Here is a 21,954-nt window from a genome sequence, read left to right as displayed (position 1 = left end):
CATGTGCAGAGCAACAGCAGGCTGTTTGTTTCCTCTCTACTCCATCCAATTCTGCAATTGATGCGACCTGTGGTATAATGAAGGATGTGCCATGTGGAACAAAAGCTGCCTCTGGTATCTGCACAATGTGTGGCTCCACACTGAAGTCAGAGGGGATCTGGGTGCTGAGGACGGGGACGAGCAACAACGATGAACAGTTGCTTGATGACATTTTAAAGATTGTTGCTTCCTACCTATTTGTTGCCATGCAAAGTTTTTGTTAAAGTTAAGGAAGTTGAGATAAGTTTAAAAAATACTTGCGATTTGTGACCAAGGCTACAAAATTACACATGTGGATTTGGAAAGATTTAGTGGTTGAGGGGGTTTTCAGACTGGACACATTTGATGCGCTTAAAGTGAACCAGATTTTGTTTATTCCAAATTTTTCCAAACAAATTTTCAGTCTGATTACACCCAAGCAGACCCCGGTTCGGGTTCAGGAACCGCCCTCTGACCCATCTTTCCAGGTGGTCTCGGTTGGTTTCCAATCGTAATAAACTCCGGTTCTATTCCTCAGTCTGAATACAATCCGTCCTTGGAGTGGAACAACTGGACCAAAACGGCCACCGTAGTAAGTCATTACAGGATGTAAACACAGCCGGAACGTGAACCATGGTCCATGACAATGAGACACAGCAACTCATTGAAATGAATCAAGAAACAACTTCTAACGTGATCCACATTCCTTCAGCGTACCTTCTTAGCCGACACCTCCTCAGTTTCCGCCGTACCAAAGTAAAAAGTGTTGGCGTTGATACAGATGTTCAAAAATGGTCAGTTAAGTGTAAAGTTTAAATAAGTGAACTGTCCCCACAAGGATAGCAAAGTGCAGGACTTCCATTATTTTGACTCTTGTTGCTTTGCTCCGCCCTCATAATTCCTGACCAATGACTGAAGAGATCTTCAGTCATGTGATCTTGTGTACAAGCTTTGGTTTGGAGCAGAGGTGTCTTATTACAGAACAAACGTAAGGTTTAGGACTCGGTCAGGACCAACATACTTTTCTAGTCCAAATACCTTTAGATCAATCTTTTCCTGGAGTAGTTTGCTTAAAAACACTATTTTGATGATACTGTTATCAATTCATGTGCGGAACGACAATAATAGTGGATGATTTCTAATATTTAACAATTTAGTCTATTGTTTTGGCTTTTTCCTAAATTATTTGGTGTTTGCATGTATGTTTTCTAAACTATACATGCTGTTTATTTTCTTTGTTCATATTGTCTACAATTCATATTTAAAAGTCTTGAATTTGACTCCTATAGATCTGTAGACACCCTGTTTATCTGTTCTAGTGTAACCGTGTCGCCATAGATCACCCGAGTGCTGTTGGACCTTCGCTGCAACACATAGAAGTTTGTGATTTAAAAAAAAAAAGGGGTACTGATAATTTTGTGTGTGTGATTGGCCTCGTCAGCAACAGAGGTTGTTGACTTTTCAGACAAGACAATCCGACTAGCCTTTTCTGCGGCCAGCCAATCGGAGGTCTCCTGCCTGACCTTTGACTGGCAACTTATCTGAGCTCAAACATCACTTTTGAACAGAATTGGTATGAGAGCATTCAGCAGGTGATCAGCTGGGAGTCGACTACCACGCTAGGATTTCGTCTGGTGCAGATCAGAAGGGAGGAAACTGAATAAAGAGCTACAGGTATCTATTTGATTTGTCCCTGTAGAAAGTAAAATGCATGTGTAGTTATCCTGTTATCACTCTGCAAAGTGGAATCATTCACAACCGTTTTTTCTTGTTGTTTTCTGATATAAAATACCCCAAACTCCTCTGCTGGAGGGCACAATACAACCGTACGCTTGAGGCAGTTCCATTTAAAAAAGTAGCAACCCGTAGTGGAAACCAGTTTCTGATGAGTAATGCACAACTAAGTAGCTACTTTTCTACATTCAGTACTTATTTTCTTGATTTTGGGGGGATTTTAACAGCGTCTATTGTTCATGCTCTACTGTATTTCAAAGTGTGAGTCATAGTTATTGTTTCCCTATAGGGGTTGTGGGTTTTTTATATCTTTTCACGTCAGTTTATGTCTATCCTTCCATATACAGTTTGTATTTTCTGATATTTTGCTGCAGTTTAGGCCTCAGTACTCTCTGAGCTCACTGCTGAGTTTGCCAATCACAACAGCTGTTAATAGTGATGTAGAAATTTGTATAGTTTTCATTCAGAATTTAACGGCTAGCTTCCAAAAAACCTTCTTTAGCTAATTTAAGGTTTACACCACAAAACAAAAGTTTTTATAATAACTTTAAATAAATCCTTAAAGCATTTAGTTAAACAAAGCTTTAACTGGTTTATTTATTCATTTTATTGTTGTCTTTGCTTTGTTTTTGTATTTATACTTTTTCATTTCGTCTCTAGGAGTTTTATCTTTTTTTAATAAAACATAAAAAAATTGTTAGATCTAATTTTTGGTGATTTTTGCAGTAACAAAACAATTTACATTTTGGAATTGGCTTTTTGTGCAGTTTCAGAGTCATAGTGGAATTATTGTGTAAGACGATAAAAACTATCTGTAAAAACATAGAAGAATCTGGGTTTGTACCAAAAAGATGAATAGTTTTAACAGTTTTAAAGGGAAATTATTAGAAAAAATTATATAAAAAAAAAGCTCAAAAAGGCCCCGGATTACTCAGGGTTAATGATGTTTAAACCCAAACTCCTCTATGAGGAGAAAATCAATGACCGAGCCTGAAATGTCATCTGAATGCTGAGGAGATTTCTGAACTATTTCACCGAAGTCTCTCCTGTGTGAAAAATGTCCTTCTTGGTAATTTTGTGTTTATCGGGGATGAGATGGATGATATTTGAGTTTCACACGTATATATTACCATGTTTTCCTCAGCACACACTATGTGTTGCCCTGCTGGAGCACACCTGATTCAGCTCATCATCTAGCTCTGCATAAGCCTGTTGGTGACAGTCATCAAAGACAGATGTGTTTAAAAAAATGCAGTACTACAATGATGACACTAATTTGTGTCATCATTGTATTTTAGTACTATTTCCAACACTATTACTTACTCTGTTTGTGTCTCTATAGCTGCCAAACAAACGTTAAATGAACGGGGTTTTTTTGTAATTGTGTATCTATGTGGGGAGACTACATTTGTGTCAAAATTTACACACTACTTAGTGCACCATATAGTGTGTTCACCATTCCTATTTTGGGTGTCCGAACCTACTATTCCAAAATCCAGTGCTCTGGACATTTCCCAGAAGTGTTTGCAAAAAACCAGTGTGCATTTGCATGCTCACTAGATTGATGTATATAGACCAGTTTGAACCATTTGTCCTTTGAAAATGTGTACGTAAATAGATTTTTTAATTAAAACACCAAAGTTTTCCTCATCAGAGCAGAGCGGATTCATATTAAGTCTTAATGATCGTATATTTATTAGGTTATTACTTTAGCAAATGGCTTGTTTTAAAAGAAAAGTAAGTTTCAATCCAGGACACTGGATGTTACCACAATACATAGGGTTTTATGGGTGAAGAAGTAGGAAGGGAATTCGGACATAACCCAAGTCACGACGGTTGAGACGTAATCTGATGAAAATGGTGTTTTTGATGTTTTAAACATCTTCTTGTTTTTTGTTTAAATAGGGTCAATATCTCCACCTTAGCGTCTGATCTACTCTTTCTTGAAAAAGCTGTAGAGTTCTGCTTTTGTGTTTTTGTGTCTTCTGGGGAACTCCTCCTCACCTGTGTGTTAAACACACCTGTAGCCTCACGTCAGAGCCATCACAGTGTCATCAGACGCCCTCCCCTGCCACCGTCTCAGGGGATTCCCCCCTTTGCAGCAGCAGCATCATGCCCGGTCAGGATTTCTTACGAAGGCTGAATCTGCCCGATCTGGAGGAAATCAGCCAGTACATCAGGAATGCTTCCGCCCCCTTGCTGGTCAGCGTGGGCGCCGTGGCTGCAGCAACGACCTACTACCTTGCAACTCGGCCCAGGGCCCTGCCGCCAGTTTGCGACCCTCACAGGCAGTCAGTTGAAGTGGAGGTAGGTTGATTTGTAAAGCATTGATAACTGAACCTGGTTAAGGCGTCTCATCTTATCATGAGATATCGCACTTTATCAGTGGCTTAAAAGCAATTGATGGCAGGTTTATTGACCTGCTCTGTAAATAAAGTACATTTTGAGAAGATTAGGACGCTTTGAACTTTTACATCTCCATCACCAGGGGGAAGATTTGGCTCGGCGGTCTGTTCTCATGAACGATGGCAGTTTCCTGACTCACATTTATGATGATGCCAAAACGATGTACGAGTCCTTCCTCAGAGGGATTAAACTCTCCCGTAAGCCACCGACCGCATTTAATTGACGCTTTTTCTGACTTCATCCCGTCTGTGCAGATCTTTAAGTTTCAGATTCCTTTCCTTTCTTTAAGAAAACGGTCCGTGTTTGGGCTCCAGGAAACCGAAGCAGCCGTACGAGTGGATATCCTACGGCGAGGTGAGCTTCACAGCAGCTGTAGCAGCAGTTCCTGCGCAGCAAATGAAGAAATTATTTCCATAGTGGTAAAATAGGTGAGAAAAAAAAACTGTAGTTTGAGTTTAAAAATGAAGAGGAAGCATGTGAATAGAAAAGTCAGCAGCACACGACACCATCAACACCCAATCAACATCCTATTCACATTTTAGGCACTAAAGTTATGTTTTTAGAATATATTTTCTGATACGTTTTGTTGAACCGTACCAACCATATTGCATTTAATTTAAAAACTTTTTTTTCATGTATTAACAAAAAACACGGGGGATCTTTGTTCAAATATTTTCTGTTATTTTTGTTCGGATATTTTGAGAACAAGAAAAACAAAGACCTACTGGACACTTATCTGCTATTGAAAATTATAAGATGAGCTACAATTACAAAATTGAAAAGTCTCATTGTATCTGCCACAGACATAAGCCGTTTTGTTTATGTGCTTGTCATGATCTCACCTGTCTGCTTGGGTCTTCCTTCTTCCTTACTCTATCCCCAACATTACAGAGAAAACCGTTGGATGTAGTTCTCATGTGTGAACAGTATGAACTGTTTATCTTTGTTTGTGATCATTGGTGCAGAAAATGTGTTACAGGTACAGGCGTCAGTAAAGTACACAAAAACACCCCAGACTAAACATCAGTCACTCACCAGAAATAATCTCAAAAACATCACAAGTACGTATTCATTATTGTAAAAATACAAACTCCACAGAAACCCATAATGTCATTACTGTTTCTCTTAGAGTGAACCAGCATGTTCGTTGTAGACATGTTCTTATCTCCTGCAACTGTTGCAGTCCTAAAAAAGATTATAGCAAATTCTGGGGGGAAAATAATAGTGAAAATCAAAAAAATTATTGTGAAAATTAGAAAAAAAATTCTAATGAAAATTAGTAAAATTATACTGAAATTCTGAAAATTATAGCGAAAATCAGAAAACTATAGCAAAAATAGAAAAAAATTAAAGTGAAATTCAGAAAAAATTATTGCAAATTCAGAAAAAAAAGTAGTGAATTTCAGAAAAATTACAGCGAAAATCAGAGAAAATATAGCAAAAATTACAAAACAATTATAGGGAAATATAGAAAAAAATATAACTAATTCTGAAAAAATTATAGTGAAAATATGAACAATTATAGCAAAAATTAGAAAAATAATTACTGTGAAATTCAGAAAGAAGTTATAGTGAAATTTAGAAAAAAAATAGAACAAAGATCACCCTTTTTTTATTGAATGCAATACGCTTCCACAACATACTGTTCTTATATTTCTATTTTTTTCGTAGTCAACTTTTTATTTTATTTTATTGTAATGTTTTGTTTTAATGCAACAAATGCTGCAAGATTTATTTCATCTTTGAGGAAAGGATTAGAGGGAAACCTGACTTCAGTACGCCCAAAAACCATTTTCACTGGGTACCAGGTGAGAACAAATTTTGGTGAGTTTCTGAGCGTGTACAGCAGTAAGAGGTGCAGTAAGAAAGAAGAATAGTAAAAACAACAGCTAAAAACCTTTTTTTTTAAAACACAATTAACAAAATTGATAAAACTTTATACTTTTTTGAGAAACAACATTGATCTTCTATCTTTCATCTCTGTATGAGAATAATTGTGAATTCAATTCTGTTCTGTTTGCGGGAAAACAAAGGCTGAAATGAAAATAAAGACCCAATTAAGGCATTGGATTGTCTCTGTTGGTAAAGAAAACAAGCCAAAAAAGTGTTTACTGCAGTGCTGTCATGGCATGAAAGCTTCGCTGCGTCACGTTTTTTCTGATCTGTAGCTTGTTTGAACACGCCCAGTCTCTGGTAAGGGAAGCGTTAAGTTAAAAGTCATCTGTGTCTTTTTAGGTCAAAAAAAGAAGTGAGAACCTGGGCTCAGCCTTTCTCCATAAAGGACATTCAAAGAGTGTGGATCCCCACATCGGCATCTTCTCTCAGAACAGGCCTGAGGTGCATATTTAGACTGTCTAAACACTCTAAAAAAGACTTATATCCGCTGCATTAAGCTTTTTTGTGTGTGTGTGTAGTGGACCATGACTGAGTTGGCGTGCTACACGTACTCATTGGTGTCGGTCCCTCTGTATGACACGTTGGGAACGGAGGCCATTGCCCACATCTTAGACAAAGGTAACATATGGGAAGTTTCTCGCCGTCCTTACCGAAGCGGGTGCTCACGTTGTTGTTGTCTTTTTTTGACTTGTGCAGCATCCATCTCCACCGTGGTGTGTGACGTGAAGGATAAAGTCAACCTCATCCTGGACTGTTTCAATAACTCAAAGCATTTCCTAAAAACCATAGTTTTAATGGAGGAGCCGAGTGAAAGCCTGGTGGAAAGGGGGAGACGAGCTGGAATCCAGATCCTGACCCTGCAGGAAATGGAGGTCAAAAGCATTCACACACACATGCTATCTAAGATCTAAGCTGTGAAAAGTTCCCTCAATTTTGCATCAACATCACCTCGTTTACATACACTACTCACAATGAGTAATGGAAATATTTTCCCCATTTACTTCAGTGAGAGCTTGACAGCGACGTCTCGTGTTCCTCACTAAGCTCATGATGTTGTTCTGAGGCTCTTTCACAAGTACTACATGCAGTTCTGCCGGGTCACTTGGGGTCTGATCATCAAGTCCTTACTTTAGCTGGTCCCAGACATGCTCTATGGGGTTCAGGTCAGAGGTCACTGTTGGCCATACCACATGAGACACTCCCACTTTCTGAAATCCAGCTGGGACAATTCTGGCACCATGTGGTGGAGCATTATCATCCATGAATAGAAAGTTGGGGTTGTGCTGGTGGAATTGGAAGATGATGATGTCTCTGAGGTAAGAACATGCAGTGACTGGATCATCCACAATAAATGGGTTTTGGGGTGGCTGGTGATGCCTGTCCGGACTGTTGCACCTCCTCCACCAAAGCTAACCCTGGGAACCATGTTGACCTTGGCATATCGATCACCTCCATTACTCCAGCAACGGTGATGACCATGACCTCTGTGCAAGATGACCCGACACTCATCAGTGAACAGGACAGTAGACCATTGCTGCACTGTCCAGGTCTGCAAACATTCACGGTGGTGTCTTGATGTCTGTGGAGCCGTCTGCAGAAGGCCTATGGCAGTCACGTCAAAGCGGTGAAGTTGGTTGTGAATGGTATGCCAGGTGGCGCTGCTCGTCCATTAAGCAACATTGCATATTCATGTCTGTTTGAATGATGAACTTGGAATGACTTACTGTCAAAATCAGCTTTTTCTACCCACAGAGCTGGAATTTGATGGCACATTGAAAAGGTTTTTCTTTTGGTAATTTTTGGTTTTGAATAACTCTAAGGCACACTGAACACAGTGAGATCATTCCATGTAAAACTTAAAATAGAGAGTGTCCATCACCCTGACACAATTTCGTTCCTATTCCGAAAATCTGGGAAGTTAAACAAAAACTGTGTAGATGACATCCACTGAGTTTTTTACAATATCACTAAGTAATTGAGTAGTGTAATCCACGTGTATCCATGTGGTTCAAGCCTTATTTTCCTTGATCCCATGAACGTATGACATGTTTCTGTGACAATCCCTCCCATGTGGGGAGCGTCACACCTGACATGGTGAAATAATGGAGCCACTAAAGGAGCCTCTAGGTCTTCATGTTGGCTGGGACTTAAAAATATGTTATCATGCTGCCATGGCAACTCATGAAACCTGTCATTAGAGAGGAGGAAGGAGTATTTAGCTGCGCCTACAAACAACAAACATCTTTATCCAGTTGGTGCAGCTGTGAGAACAGGTGGACCCTGAATATGCCAGAAATGAAAAAAAGAATTTTCTGCAGAGGTGAGAAAAGATTTGGAAACATCTGATTGTTTTTATTCCTGCTGTTCAGTGAAACTGTGGAATGGAAACTGCATTGCTTGTGTTACCAAAACAAGCAAGTACCAAAAACTGGTACTTGGTTTATTGCAGCTGATCCCAATGTATCCCAAGTGAAGGGATTGCCATAATTACTCTTAACTACTTTATTTTGGTTAAATATCTTCTTTATGTTGTCATTTTTCATGGTAATTCCAGCTACTGTTGTCATTGAAGTGACTTGTTTTTTGAGGTTGTGACAGTGTTTATATTTCTGTTCCCAGGCTTTAGGGAAGGCCAACCATCAGCAGCCGATTGTAAGTCATCTCTGAGCCTCAGATCTCCTCATATCAGTTAAAGCGCTCCCTGCTCTGTTTGAACGTCGTCTCCTCTGCCTCCTCCAGCCTCCACAACCCGAAGACCTGGCAGTGATTTGTTTCACCAGCGGAACAACAGGTGATACCAGTTTTCTCTAAACCTGATCCCAAATACGATTGGCACAGAAACCCAGAATAGAGGTTGGCTTTTTCAGGAAACCCTAAAGGAGCCATGCTGAGTCATGGAAATATCATGTCGAACTGCTCGGCCTTCGTCAAACTGACAGAGGTGAGCACCAAGGCTGTATTTGCAATGACAAATGTATTTAAGTCAAGACAAAAACAGTGCAAATAATGTAAATGTTTTCATCTGTCTGTTTTTCTTCATTTTGTTGTTCATGGACACTATGTGTGATGTAGGTAAGCTGTCCCATTAATCACACAGACGTCCACATTTCCTACCTGCCTCTGGCTCACATGTTTGAGCGAGTAGTCCAGGTACGTTGTCCCTTAGCTTTAGTTTCAGCTGCCTGGCTGTCTTTGCACGCCTTCATGCTTTCCTTTCGTCCGACAGGGATGCATGCTGCTGCACGGGGGCCGAATCGGCTTTTTTCAGGGGGACATTCGGCGGCTGTCGGACGATCTGCACACCTTGAAACCCACTTTTTTTCCGGCTGTTCCTCGACTCCTCAACAGAATTTATGATAAGGTGTGGTGGGCTTTTAATGTGCTCGTATGTGAAATGATTAAAGCGTGGAGAGGCGGTTCTGGTGAGGCCTCGCGTGCGTCTCTGCAGGTCTTTGGGCAGGCGGACACCTCTTTGAAGCGCTGGCTGCTGCAGTTCGCCTACAGTAGGAAGGAAGCTGAGCTGAGGAAAGGTATCGTGAGGAAAGACAGCATCTGGGATTACCTCATCTTCAAGAAGGTCCAGGTACATCTCCACCTCAATGACAACTGCTTATTTATCACTTCCAACATTTTGATGGGTAGATGCCACTAGAGGTGTGTTGACAATAATATTACGATACGATACATATACCGTATATACATAAATATCACATTGTGATATGCCTATAACAGTGTGATAGACATATCACAATGTGATATTTATGTATATAAATGTATCGTATCGTAATATTATTACTCTTAGAGAGCTCAAACTCTTAACAGATAACAACAAAAAGATTTGAAAAGAAAGATATGGTGTTTATCTCTTTGAACAATGTCAAACTCAAAAGATTTTCTGTCAACTTCCTGGTTAACTTAAGTAGCAAATGACACATACCGGTAAACGTCTCTGTTGCTTTGGATCATTTTACAACAAATGCTGAAAATGTTCTCCACAGTTTTCCGTCCTCACACTTGACAGACACAGCAACATCTCAATCAAACGTAACAACTAGAAAACACTCACAAGCCGCGTTTCCATTACAAATATGCGCAAAACTTTATCGAAATTTGAGAAATGTCGAAAAAACACAATTTCGCATTTACACTATTTCAATTTAATCCCAATTATGCTTATAAACCAACTCACACCATAAGTCATATAAAAACATGGAGACGGATGTAAAAAATACTTTGATTTACAGCAGATGCATTCAAATTTCTGCCATGGCTGTTGCGCTCATCATCTATCAAAGGAGACGTTGGCGTCTTCTTCAGGCAATGGAGCGGCGAGCTCCGTACTTATGGGAGCGGCTACGGATGAAGTGGTTTTGGAAAATCGTGGTTGGTGATTTTACAGAGGAGCTGTGGATCCAATAATTCCAGATGAAAGAAGAAAGAAGGAAGACTGACTTTGTAGTAACAAAAACCACACAATGGCTTCAGATTAACATTTTGCAGACACATTCCAGTACAGCTTCTCCACTATGCTAGCAGACAGTCACCGCGTCACATAATTCATAAAGGGATTTTTGTTATACTCCTAAATTCATATTGATGAAAAATTGTTGAGTTATTTTAAAACAAAAACTTGTTTTTCCAAACTAATCTCAGTAAATATAAATCAGAACTTTCACCGACACTTTACTTTGAACATTTAATTACTTCCTGTGACAGAAGCCTGTTTGGTTTGTTTAGTTTATATACTTAAACAACCTTATTTTGCATTTTCAGAGCTTTAATTACATTGTCTGAGGTTTATTTTTTACTGTACTCTACTATATGTATAAAGATTGCAAATCAGCAATCTAAAATCAGTCTTCAATCAGAATTCCAGGTTCAGGGATACGTTTTTTTCAGAAATCCTTACCCCCTCTCTCAGCCGATCACCTGGATCAGGTTTTTCCGGCCAATCGGAGACAGTGAAAGCAGCCTAATGTCAGGAATGCAGCCCGCCATTTAAACCCCTATTTAAAGTGAAACAAAGGCTGGAGCCAAATTCTGTATTTTTTTTTGGTGTTGCTTTAGACAGAGAATAGTTTTTGTGTTTTTTTTAGATGTAATAGGTGCTTTAAAAACAAGTTATAGGAGAATTTATTGTAATATAAAAGCCTGAAAGTCTAAAAAAAAAAGAGGTAAAGAGCTGGTTTGTTTTTCCAAAATGAATCTTTGAGAAACAATATGTACAACTAAAAGAAGAAAAATCCCCAAAACATACTTCATTTTATTATTTCTGTCCTGCTTCTTTCCAAAATCATCATCTTCTTTTTTACTTTAAAGGAACCACCTCTAGGGATTATTTAAATCCCGCTCCAATCAACCTTGAATCTATTTGAAAGCGTTCCCAGTGGTCTTTTAACTATGTTGGTGCTGTTTTTAGGCAAAATCAATAAAAACTGTGTTGTTGTTTTTTTCTGCAGTGACAGTAATTAGCTTGTGACCCACCAATTGCAGTTTCTTTTATTTTTTTTCTAACTTGTCCTGTCCAACAGCTGGGCAGACAGATGAGAGCTGAAGGCCTCTTGTGTTGGACATATTTTACTTTTACAACAGGGGTTATAAATCTTCTGACAAACCAAAGGAAAGTCTGAAAAAAAACCTTTTGTCATCGAGGCCAAACTTTATTCATTTTAATCATATTTGAAAATCTTTTGTGTTGGACCTGACGGAAAAGGAAAGAAGAGAGATTGATGTTAGAGAGGGGGGGGGATAGGAGGGTGATTATCAATTGTAGTTTCTACATACGTCACTACAAGTTTTTGCAAACGGCATTCTGCTCCTGATTGAAAACAATTTAAATATGGAAACACTCAGTAATTTAATTGTAAGCTTAATTTTCTTAATATATGTTGTGAGAAAATGCTGCATGTTGAAAACGACATTTTCATTGGAGTGGCTCTGTGAGAAGTCATTGTTTCATCCCTGTTGAAAATGTGAGCTTAAATGAGGTGCTGTGCTGCCCCCTACAGGCCAGCCTCGGGGGCCGCGTGCGTCTCATGCTGACTGGAGCTGCTCCCATCTCCCCGGCTGTCCTCACCTTCCTCAGAGTTGCGATGGGCTGTCAGGTAAAACAAACAGACGCGGAGGAGCCGTGTTGTCTGACCGATGACACTTTCCAACATCACTTTTCTTTTTCACCTGCTTTTGCTTTGCACTGATTCTGAACGCCACAAGTCGAGCCAATAGTAGTGTGTATTTTCCTGTCACGTGATTTGATGCACATCTCAATATTGATACATGGTCCACAATGTATAGACGTCTTTTGCAGTGTTGTGATATGAAAAAAGGGTTATCACATGTTTGGTGCACACAATACACCTTTAGCCATTGTAATTGACCTGAAGCAAGATTGTGGTTGGACATTTTTTCGTTTGCATCATATGTACAAACAAAGGCAAATACAGTAAAGAGCCCAACAGGAAGAGAAACTAACAAAGTTGACCAGAAATCTGCTATTACTTACTGTTGGATTTTATACCTTTATAATATCATAATCTTATTTGTATCTGTTGTTTTAACCGATACTGCTGCTCAGGACGAGATCGTTTTTTCAAGTTGCATCTGTTATCCTTTACATCCCCGATCAGTACCAAAAGTGCTCTTTATTTCACAGTTCTATGAAGGTTATGGACAGACAGAATGCACAGGTGGATGCACCATTACCGTGCCTGGAGACTGGAGCGAAGGTATCATTCCTTAAGACTTTTAAAGATGTCACGTGACTGATGTGGTAAAACCGGACCTAAAGGGGACTTCCCATCTGCAGGTCACGTCGGACCTCCTTTACCCTGTAACATCATTAAACTGATGGATGTGCCGGAGATGAACTACTATGCTGTACATGGAGAAGGCGAGGTGCAGATGGGCAGACTGTGTTATGAAAGCTGTGGTTGTATCTAAATTCTATCACTACTCCCTAACCTTAAAAGACCATATAGTGCGGGACTATCCAGTACCCTGGATTATAACACATGCCCAATCTTTTTTTTTAATGGTAAACATGACGTAAAAGGTAAAAACCTAATAAATATGAACATTTTACGAAGAGTAATTATGAATCCCATGTGTTCTGATGATGAACAGTTGGAGGATTTATGAAAAAATACATTTAAATGCTTTTTTTTTTCAAATGACAAATTGTTCAAACGCAATGCATTGTGGTTAATATACGCCGATCTAGACACTAGATTTTGAAATGATAGATTTGGACACCCTGAAAAATGGTGAACGCCACATAGGCAGCATTTGGTTCAAGTGACCCAATTCCGATTTTTTCTTCTCATGTGGCACAGATCGGATATGACCGGTGAACGTGTAAGCAGGAAAAAAGCGCATGGATTCTGATTTTCTCAGATCTGAATCAGGCTTCATTCATGTGGAAATAAATAAGATATGAATCAGATACGTGCATTTGCGTGTGCCATGTAAGCAGACAATAAAGGATAATTGGATATTCCCCAGTAAATGTGAGTAGTACGTCAGTGACGCCAACTCAGGACACCACCAACTGAAATCACATGACATATTATAGGTGCTTTTGTGCACTGATTTTGCTGTTCAAGGACAGCTGGAGCCCCATCAGCGTGTTTACCTTTCAACCTCAGGCTTCAGACCGTAGTCGGAAACCGCTGTTATTTCCGGTCCCTGTCAGGACGCAAACGGTAACTAATCAAGCGGGACATCGTTGCTGTGGAACAGGCTAGAAGCCGTTTGTTTCTTTGCTTGGATCAAACTGTTAGTACAGCACGTCTGCAAACACTTCCTCGTTCAAAACTCAGCAAGAGCACATAAGCCGGCCGAGCAGCCTTCCTTTTTCCTCTCCCGGGCATCCCCTCTCGTGGGCCTGCCTCATCCTGGAGCGCCCAAGGCAACGCCTCCTTCCGTCGCAGCGTTGCCTCCATGACAACCGCAGTCACACAAAAGTCCGAAAGAGGTCAGCGGAAGGCGGAAATGTTGCTACGTAGTTCTCAGAACGTCTACGTTTGATAGTTTCAGCATTGTATAGTGTAAATGCAAAAATCGGATACGGGTCACTTTTAAAAGATGATGTAAGCGGGTCGTCAAAAAAAAATCGGATATAGTCAGAAAATCCAATTTGGGCATCAAAACCTGCAGTGTAAATGCAGCCATATAGTGCATTAAGTACGTAGTGAGGGAATTCAGACACAACCTGTGTATTGTGGTGTGGATATGTATGCAGCTGTTATCTGCTGGTTTCCAGGTGTGCGTCAAAGGTCCAAACGTGTTCAAAGGCTACCTGAAAGACCCAGAAAAGACAGCAGAGACGATTGACGCAGACGGTTGGGTTCACACTGGAGATATTGGGAAATGGCTTCCAGTAGGTTCACGCAGCTGAACCTCACCATCAAGCATTGCCACCCCCACGTTTTCTGAGTTTAGTGGATTCGGCACCAAATGCAGCTGCACTGTTGTGTGTTTCCAGAACGGCACCCTGAAGATTGTGGACAGGAAAAAGCACATCTTTAAACTGGCTCAAGGGGAGTACATCGCACCGGAGAAGATAGAGAACATCTACACCAGGAGTGATGCGGTGGCACAGCTCTTTGTTCATGGAGACAGCCTGCAGGTAGAAATTACAACCCAAACAGAAGCAAATTTCATCCAGAAAATATCCCAGTGCACTTTGACAGCACAGTTTGGTAACTTCCAGGCATGTCTGGTAGCAGTGGTGGTGCCTGATCCGGAGTTTCTGTCCGGTTGGGCTGAGAGGAAGCTGGGCCTGCAAGGCAGTTATATGGAGCTGTGTGGCAGCAAGGTAATTCCAGCACACCGATGGCATCAATTCTATCAACCGTTTTAAATGTAAAAACTTATCGACAAGTTAAAAATTTACTTGATCAAAATAGGAGGAAGTTCAGCTCAGTCTTAAAGTTTTAAATATGAAAACCCTGTAGATCTTTCAATCACTGAAAATATGCACCTCATTTTTTTTTTACTCTTTCTGGTCACGCAAGAACTACCTTTAATCAAACCCATGTTTCCTCTGTAAACAGAAAGTAAAGGCTGCCATCTTGGAGGACATGATTCGTCTGGGGAAAGAAGGAGGTTTAAAGTCTTTTGAGCAGGTGCAGCTTCACTCCTAGTTTCAGGATTTCAAGTTGTGATCCATGAAGATGAAAGCCTTTTCTCCCTTCCGTCTAGGTGAAAGCCATATACCTTCACACCGAGCTGTTCTCCATTGAGAACGGCCTGCTCACTCCAACGCTGAAGAGCAAGAGGAACGAAATGCTTCAACATTTCCGATCTCAGATAGACGAGCTCTACAAAGAAATCCAAATGTAGAAGTTTCTTCTTTTTTCTCATGAACTGTGACTATCAGAAAAGGAGAAAACACTTTCAGTATAAAATAATGACGAACATCCATGTATTTGTGAAAAACTGTGAAATCTTGCAGAACAAAAAGTACATTTTAGGACAAATGTGCACATTTTTCTTTTGATATAAAGAAGGGATTACATGTTGTTTGATAACATGTTGATTTTAATGAGCTGTTTGGAAACACCTTGCAGGAAAAAGCCGTCCACGAGAGTGTTCTAAATGTATTTATAATCACAAATAGAGGAAAGATGATTACTAAACTAGTCTTTATTTACCTTAACGAGGAGACTTTTTATTTTAATCACTGGAATCGCATACGCTTGTATGTTCATGGTTTGAATTTAACCTAATTGTATTTTTTCTGTAATTATTGTCATTTTGTAACATATTTCATTAAATAAATAAAGAAATATTGTCAAAACTCTGTGTTTTTGCTATAATCTTTTAATTTTCAGCTTTGTTTATTTCACTATTAAATCATCCATTTAATTTTTTTTGCCAGAAAGGGCAACTAGAGAATAAATAAAATACACCAGTGTTGTGCACTAAAATAATCCCATGCCACAGAATGCCACCTCCCGTACATTATCACATCTTTTCAGTGTTATTCACAAATAGAAGCATTATCTGGGACTTGTGGGTATGACTTTTAGATGCCAAACAGATATCTAAATAGTAACCATAAATATTAATGTAAAATCGAAATGTCAAATGTTACGTGATATGTAAAAAACTAAATTTAAATATTAAATCTAAGCGTTTATCTAACTAAATGTTAAATCTAAATGTAAACATCAAATATATTAATCATTAATGTAAAGGTTTGAGTGTAAATGTTATTTCTAAAAATCCAAATGTTAGTTATACATTTTAAATATTTAAGTAAGTGTTAAATATAAATGTTAAATACAAATATAAACTTATGTTAGAACTGCATTTTAAATATTAAATTAAGTGTTAAATATAAATGTTAAATACAAATATAAACTTATGTTAAAACTACTTGAATTTACAGACACTTGTCTGAACGCGAATGGAGCGTTGGAGCTGCCACTAATGAACCTTTTGGGTCCCCGTAGGACTAGCTCACTTTAGTTCAGGAGTGGGTAGATGTGTCTTTTTTTCTATTTTTTAATAAAGTGGTAAATTGTAATAGTAATGATATATTTAATACTAAATAATATTTATTTTCATTTAATGTGTCGAATGACCAGACATCGCTTGTTTTTTGTTGGGAAAACGGTATGACGTTGTCGTTTTTAGAATGGTACGTCTCAAACTCAAACTATTTTGCGGGAAAAGGCTTTCCTCCTTAGAGAAAAATGTCAACAACACGTCCGGTGAACTGGTCAAAAAATAGATTCCAATGAGGTAAAACTAGTAATTAGTAACAGTTGAGCTGACATATTTCATACTTTTTTTTTTAAATATTGTTATTTACAAACGTACGTATGTGGCGCTGGTGGTGGGATTGAGTTGTGATACTTTGTTGCTAGGACTTGAGCTAAATCATGCGATTCTAGAAACATCAAGAGTGTCATCCTCTTATCTTTACAGTGCCAAAAAGGGGCGAGGGCGAACAAAGGTTCTCCCAGAGCCGCAAAAACAAAGCCAAGTGAGTGATGAATAAATTACTGCTTTATTTTGAAATGAAGGGGAGTATTTGACAACTCTTTTCTGCACCACAGTCCACTGAATTAACCTTTTTCAGTTGGATGTTATATTTCAGGGTCTGATTTTTGACGTTTTGTGGCCAAGTGGTAATTATATTCTTGACATTTTAAGTAAAAGCGTTGTTTTTTGTCTTGTGCATATTTAATTCTTTATAAAAACATGTTTTAACTCTTCAAAAATACATATATGTTCGTTTTTAAAGTTCTATTTCAGATTTGAATCTTTTGTCCTTTGCTGCTTTTTTTTCCCCTCTTTCTTTTTGGAGCATGTTGTGACTGTCGTCTCTTCTGATGCTCATGTTTAGATGGAGAAGACGTCTCTGGATCAGGCGGATTGCTCCACCCTTTCAGGCGTAGACAAAGCCAGCTTTATGGAGGGTCTGCAGCGCAATGTCGGTAAGATTTTGCACATTATTTCTTCACCAATGTTTGAACTTCCTGATTTAAATCATTAAACATGCATTTAAATAAAATGCAGCCCTACAATCGCATGCATTTGTGACAAGGTTACCAGCTAACCCTTTTGTACAGGAATGCCTCTTCACAGCACCGCCGTGGAGGAGGACTTGCATGTTCTGGAAGATGGACAGACCGGCAAAAAAACAAAGCAAAGCGGCTCAGAGCAAAACACGGACAAGAAGAAAAGAAGGAGGACTATAAAGGCTAGGTAAAGTTGAATAAATGTTTAGTTTTTTACCAACATGATGGTTTGATTAACGCTGTTTATGAATTGCTCAGTCCTCAGGGGGCAACAGCAGAGCACACCGACGAAAGAAAAAAGGAGAACGTCCCAGCCACCTCATCATCAAGCTCTCAGTCAGTTAGAATTAAGCCTGCCAAGAGGAGAACTGCAGGGCAGGTGGCTGCAGGAAGGTCAGTGCATCATGACACCAGATACTTCAGGGTTAAGATTGTGCAATTTGCAACCACGCTATGACTAGATCAGCTTTGTTTTATTTACTGAAATGCAAACCCTTAAGTCAGCTCTTTGTGCATCAGGGTTGTTGTTAATGTGTGTGCAGAAAGTGAAAGAAAAAAGGAAGAAAAAAAAAACACTTTTCCCAATATGAGAAACACTGCCACCTAGTGTTTGAAACAAGGTATAAAGCCTATCATCACAATCGGACCGTTCTCTCAGGCCTCAAATCTTTAAAAAAAAAAACACAGAACAAGACGTATAGTATTCAGTACAACTTATCAGACCTGCACAATAAATCGCAAATTTATTGCTATTGCAATATCAAGCTGTGGAATATGCATATGGCAAAAGACTGCAAAATTGCAATAAATGGTTGCCTTAAATGTGCTTAAACAATCTTATGGCAGCTTGAAGTAATCAAATAAATCCAGTTATGCATTTGACCAATTGGATGGACCCCTTTTATGTTAGATGTTTGCCTCCTATGTAGATGAGGGTCATTTGGAGAATCATTTCAGTTATGTTGACTCTTGTCTCCATTTAAATCAAACTGTTGCAGTGAAATGGAAATTATGTTTTTGGTTGTTTTGCTATTTGTTCATGTATTGCAAGTTATATCGTCATCCCAATAATGATCATTAATACTGCAAATCGCGAGTTTTACTTGTATCGTGCCGCCCTACAACTTGACCGGAATTTAGACATCGTTTGTTCTTTTACACAACGTCTGTCTAACATCTAATAGACATAGCTTTGTACTTTTTCTCTATTTGGGCAGATTAAAACACTGAACTGATGTAGAAATCTTACATTGTCAAGTCAGGAAATAACCAGATAATAATGACACGTCTAATATATTCCAGGCTCACTTGGTGGATCTGTTTCAAATTAAATATATATCGATCACATATACTTGTGATTCCAATGCTGGGATGGATATCATAGGATGGACTGCATTTCCAACATGAAAAGACTTTTTTGTTCACTTTGGCTTTGGTGCTTTTATTTTGTGAGGCTATAGAGGAAACCTTTTCGTCTTGCTTTCACTTTTCTATTATGTTGTTTATTTTAGACTGTTGTTTTTGTTTTACCTTTTATTGTTAAGCACTTTGGTCAGCCTCTGCTGTTTTTAAAAATGCTTTCTAAATAAAGTTGACTCGACTTTAAGGTATTATGGATTGGTCTGAAATTACACGAGCAAAAGACAAAAACGGATTTTATTTTGTTAACTGTTTCCACCCTGCTGTAAGGGTGACGGCTATTACAGGATGTTTCCAGAAACATGATGGGTCTAAAAATGTTTTTTTTATCTTAATCTGAATAAAAACGCTGTCTGGAATAAGCCAACAGTTTTCTCATTCAATCTATAAGCACTTCATCTTTGTTATTTGATATTATTAACACTTGCTTAACAATTTGTTAAATGGTCTGCACTTGGACTGATAAAGTATAAATAACTCTATATAGAAGTTAAGAACCCGGTTTTGGTAAATGTGTAAAGAAAAACAAAGAAAGGTTAAACATAACAGAAGTTGGATTCTATTCTAAACATAATCAAAAACCATCTGTCACTGAAATCTGTTGGACTGTAGAGCACAAACAGTCAAGCTCTGTTTTATTTTCATTTGTTCTGCTTTCTCCTTCATAGATTAGTTCATCTGTATAAAGAAAGTACTTTAGATTTTTGTTGTCGTTGGTCTTCTTGCAGTTTTTTATTGTTCTTGTTTCCCCAGAGCTCTGAAAATCCAGCAGATGAGGAAAAATAAAGATCCAGAAAGGAAACTAAGCAGTGGAGGAACCAGTGACGTTCAATCGCAGGTAAAAATAAATATGACTGAGAAATTCTGAATTGTCTGCAGGCTTAAACATTTGCTGAGAAAAACGCATTCTCACAGGAGGAATCGGATTCTGAACCAGCCCAGCGGAGACGCAGAAGCATCCTGTCATCTGAGGATGAGAAAGACGAAGATGGAAGCTGGGTATGAAGAAACTACCTTGGCTCATTTCTTTGAATCACGGTACTCTGCAAGTTTCAATCCCTTCTTTTGTTCAGCAACCAAGTCCGAAGAAGACGAAAAGTCTTAGTTTGGGCCGAACCAGGAGGTCTTTACTTGATGGGGCTAAACGTCGAAGGTCTTCTTCAGGTGAACACAGCTGGAAACCGCTTCTGATTCTCTTTACGTTTATGAAACATCACCTCAATGAAGAAGGTTTCTCACCTTAAGGTGGAACAGCTAAGGAGTTGGGAAAAGTAAATGTTGATGAACCAAAATGGAGACTTGGGAGTGGAGCAGTCACAGACATGGAGGTGGTGCTGGATGCCTTCCTCAACATGTGTGAAGACTACAGGTATTTGAGTTTGTTTTAAGGTTAGATCTTTTGCTTTGATTATCTTTGCAACGCTCTGATGATGTGGGGGGAATATAAAAAACTTTCAGGGAGTCTGTGGAGTCTTCAGCAGCCAAGAAGTCCATCGCTTGTTTCTCCAACAATGTCAAAGAGCAACTCCTGGAGAAGGTGAGACCTCAGATACAGCAGGTGGCAGCCAGTAAGAAGGTTTTGAAACATTTACAAAACCCGAACACCGTCTTCAGACAGTCTCTTCTGGAGCCCACACATTCTTTTCTCTCTTCCAGATCTCTTCCACTAAGGAGCTCCGGGTTCTCAAAAGAGAAAACGCCAAGGTAACGTCTGAAGACTCCACATGGCTTCTGCGGCTTGATCTGCGGCGCTTTTGTGTTTTTACCCAAAATGAAAGACGCTACACAAATAAATGTGTTTTTGTCTGCTCAGGTGGGCTCCCTGATCCGCACAAAGACGCAGAGACTGCTGGATGTCAAGCACGAGCTGATGCGGTGAGCAGAATCGCAGATGTAGATCCGTTATCTACGGATAATCGCAATCATCTCGTCGTCTCATCACAGGGTTTTGTTCTTTTGGGGAAATAATTCGTCTAGAATTATTTTCTGCTCTCATCTCAGTACCCTTTTCATTTCTCCAGAATCAAAGAGATGTGTTTTAATGAACATTTGCAGTCTGTTATCCCTAAAGAACAGAAGCCTGGGATGAATGATTTATACATCTAAACTTGTGAATTTTTGGTGTTTTGGGCCACAAGCGCACAAAGACAGGTGGGATTGCTGGAGAAGGAGAAAGCCGAGCTTCAACAAAGATTAGAAGATCTGAGGCGAGGTCAGGCCTTCCTCCGTGACATGAGAGAGCTAACAGGACGATACCTGGAGTACCGGCGGCAGCATCCCTCCGAGAGAGAGACGGTAACGCTTCAAATGTGCATGTTTCTGACCACGTCAGCCCTTTATGTTTTTTTTATTGGTTATTGATTTTGTAGTTTTATGCTGATTAAAAAAAATTTTTTTTTTGTTCTTAATTTGCCTTATTTTAAACTTTATTTTACTGTAAAGTACTTTGGTACCCTGAAGGAGTCGTTAAGTGCTGTATAAATAAAGCTTACTTCATTTATTCATTCTTTCATGTTGTTTAATGTATAATTGTCTCTCAGGACCTACATTTGGATTTTCCTTTACAGTACGGAGCATCCAGTTTACCGGCTCTGCTGCTGGAGACAAAGATAATTCAGGCAGAAAAGCATCAGCAGAAGGGAAACGATGAACAACGGGAGGAAAGACGAGCAACAGGACTGAAAGAATAAATTATAGATTATATTCATGTATTTCTTTTTTGTTTATTCTTGTTTTTCAATAAACTCTACAACATCTAATAAGTAACATTTTATTTTTTAATAAATGCTTTCCTTGGCTATTACAAATAAAATATATTCTTTAATTTTTTTGACAGAAAAGTAATTATAATATTCTGTACATACATATGTCTTTGGTGTGAAGTGATCTGGTCGCCACAGTGGAGTTTGAGCAACAGACCGACCGGCGTCCGTATTCTCCCTTCACTTCC

At 39.1% G+C, this 21,954-nt stretch overlaps 2 protein-coding genes across 3 annotated transcripts; both read left to right on the top strand.

Annotated features, from left to right (window-relative positions):
* Nucleotides 1–1,555: 1,555 nt before the first annotated feature.
* Nucleotides 1,556–15,853, top strand: LOC101156334 (long-chain-fatty-acid--CoA ligase 1). Its single transcript, XM_004073546.4, has 21 exons — nt 1,556–1,692; nt 3,780–4,059; nt 4,241–4,355; nt 4,448–4,512; nt 6,394–6,495; nt 6,573–6,672; nt 6,751–6,926; nt 8,674–8,706; nt 8,794–8,845; nt 8,922–8,995; nt 9,127–9,204; nt 9,281–9,415; nt 9,503–9,637; nt 12,063–12,158; nt 12,707–12,779; nt 12,860–12,948; nt 14,315–14,431; nt 14,537–14,680; nt 14,765–14,869; nt 15,108–15,179; nt 15,256–15,853. Exons 2-21 carry the CDS (start codon nt 3,865–3,867, stop codon nt 15,394–15,396), a joined length of 2,097 nt encoding a protein of 698 aa, XP_004073594.1. The 5' UTR covers nt 1,556–1,692; nt 3,780–3,864; the 3' UTR covers nt 15,397–15,853.
* Nucleotides 15,854–16,511: 658 nt separating this feature from the next.
* cenpu (centromere protein U) lies at nt 16,512–21,766 on the top strand. 2 transcript variants are annotated; one of them, XM_078954352.1, is made up of 14 exons: nt 16,512–16,803; nt 16,990–17,047; nt 17,411–17,501; nt 17,637–17,772; nt 17,844–17,978; nt 19,758–19,842; nt 19,920–20,003; nt 20,078–20,168; nt 20,250–20,358; nt 20,463–20,541; nt 20,661–20,708; nt 20,818–20,879; nt 21,143–21,299; nt 21,572–21,766. In XM_078954352.1, exons 1-14 carry the CDS (start codon nt 16,799–16,801, stop codon nt 21,692–21,694), a joined length of 1,263 nt encoding a protein of 420 aa, XP_078810478.1. In that variant the 5' UTR covers nt 16,512–16,798; the 3' UTR covers nt 21,695–21,766. The 2 variants fall into 2 exon arrangements, with proteins under 2 accessions (XP_078810478.1, XP_004073593.1); XM_004073545.3 differs by having other exon boundaries at nt 20,250–20,373.
* Nucleotides 21,767–21,954: the final 188 nt, after the last annotated feature.

This window comes from Oryzias latipes, chromosome 10 (genome assembly GCF_053564925.1).
Source record: "Oryzias latipes strain Hd-rR chromosome 10, Olatipes_Hd-rR_3.1".
Taxonomy (NCBI): domain Eukaryota; kingdom Metazoa; phylum Chordata; class Actinopteri; order Beloniformes; family Adrianichthyidae; genus Oryzias; species Oryzias latipes.
Note: the sequence above shows the minus strand (reverse complement) of the source record. Positions and strands in the feature narration are given on the sequence as shown.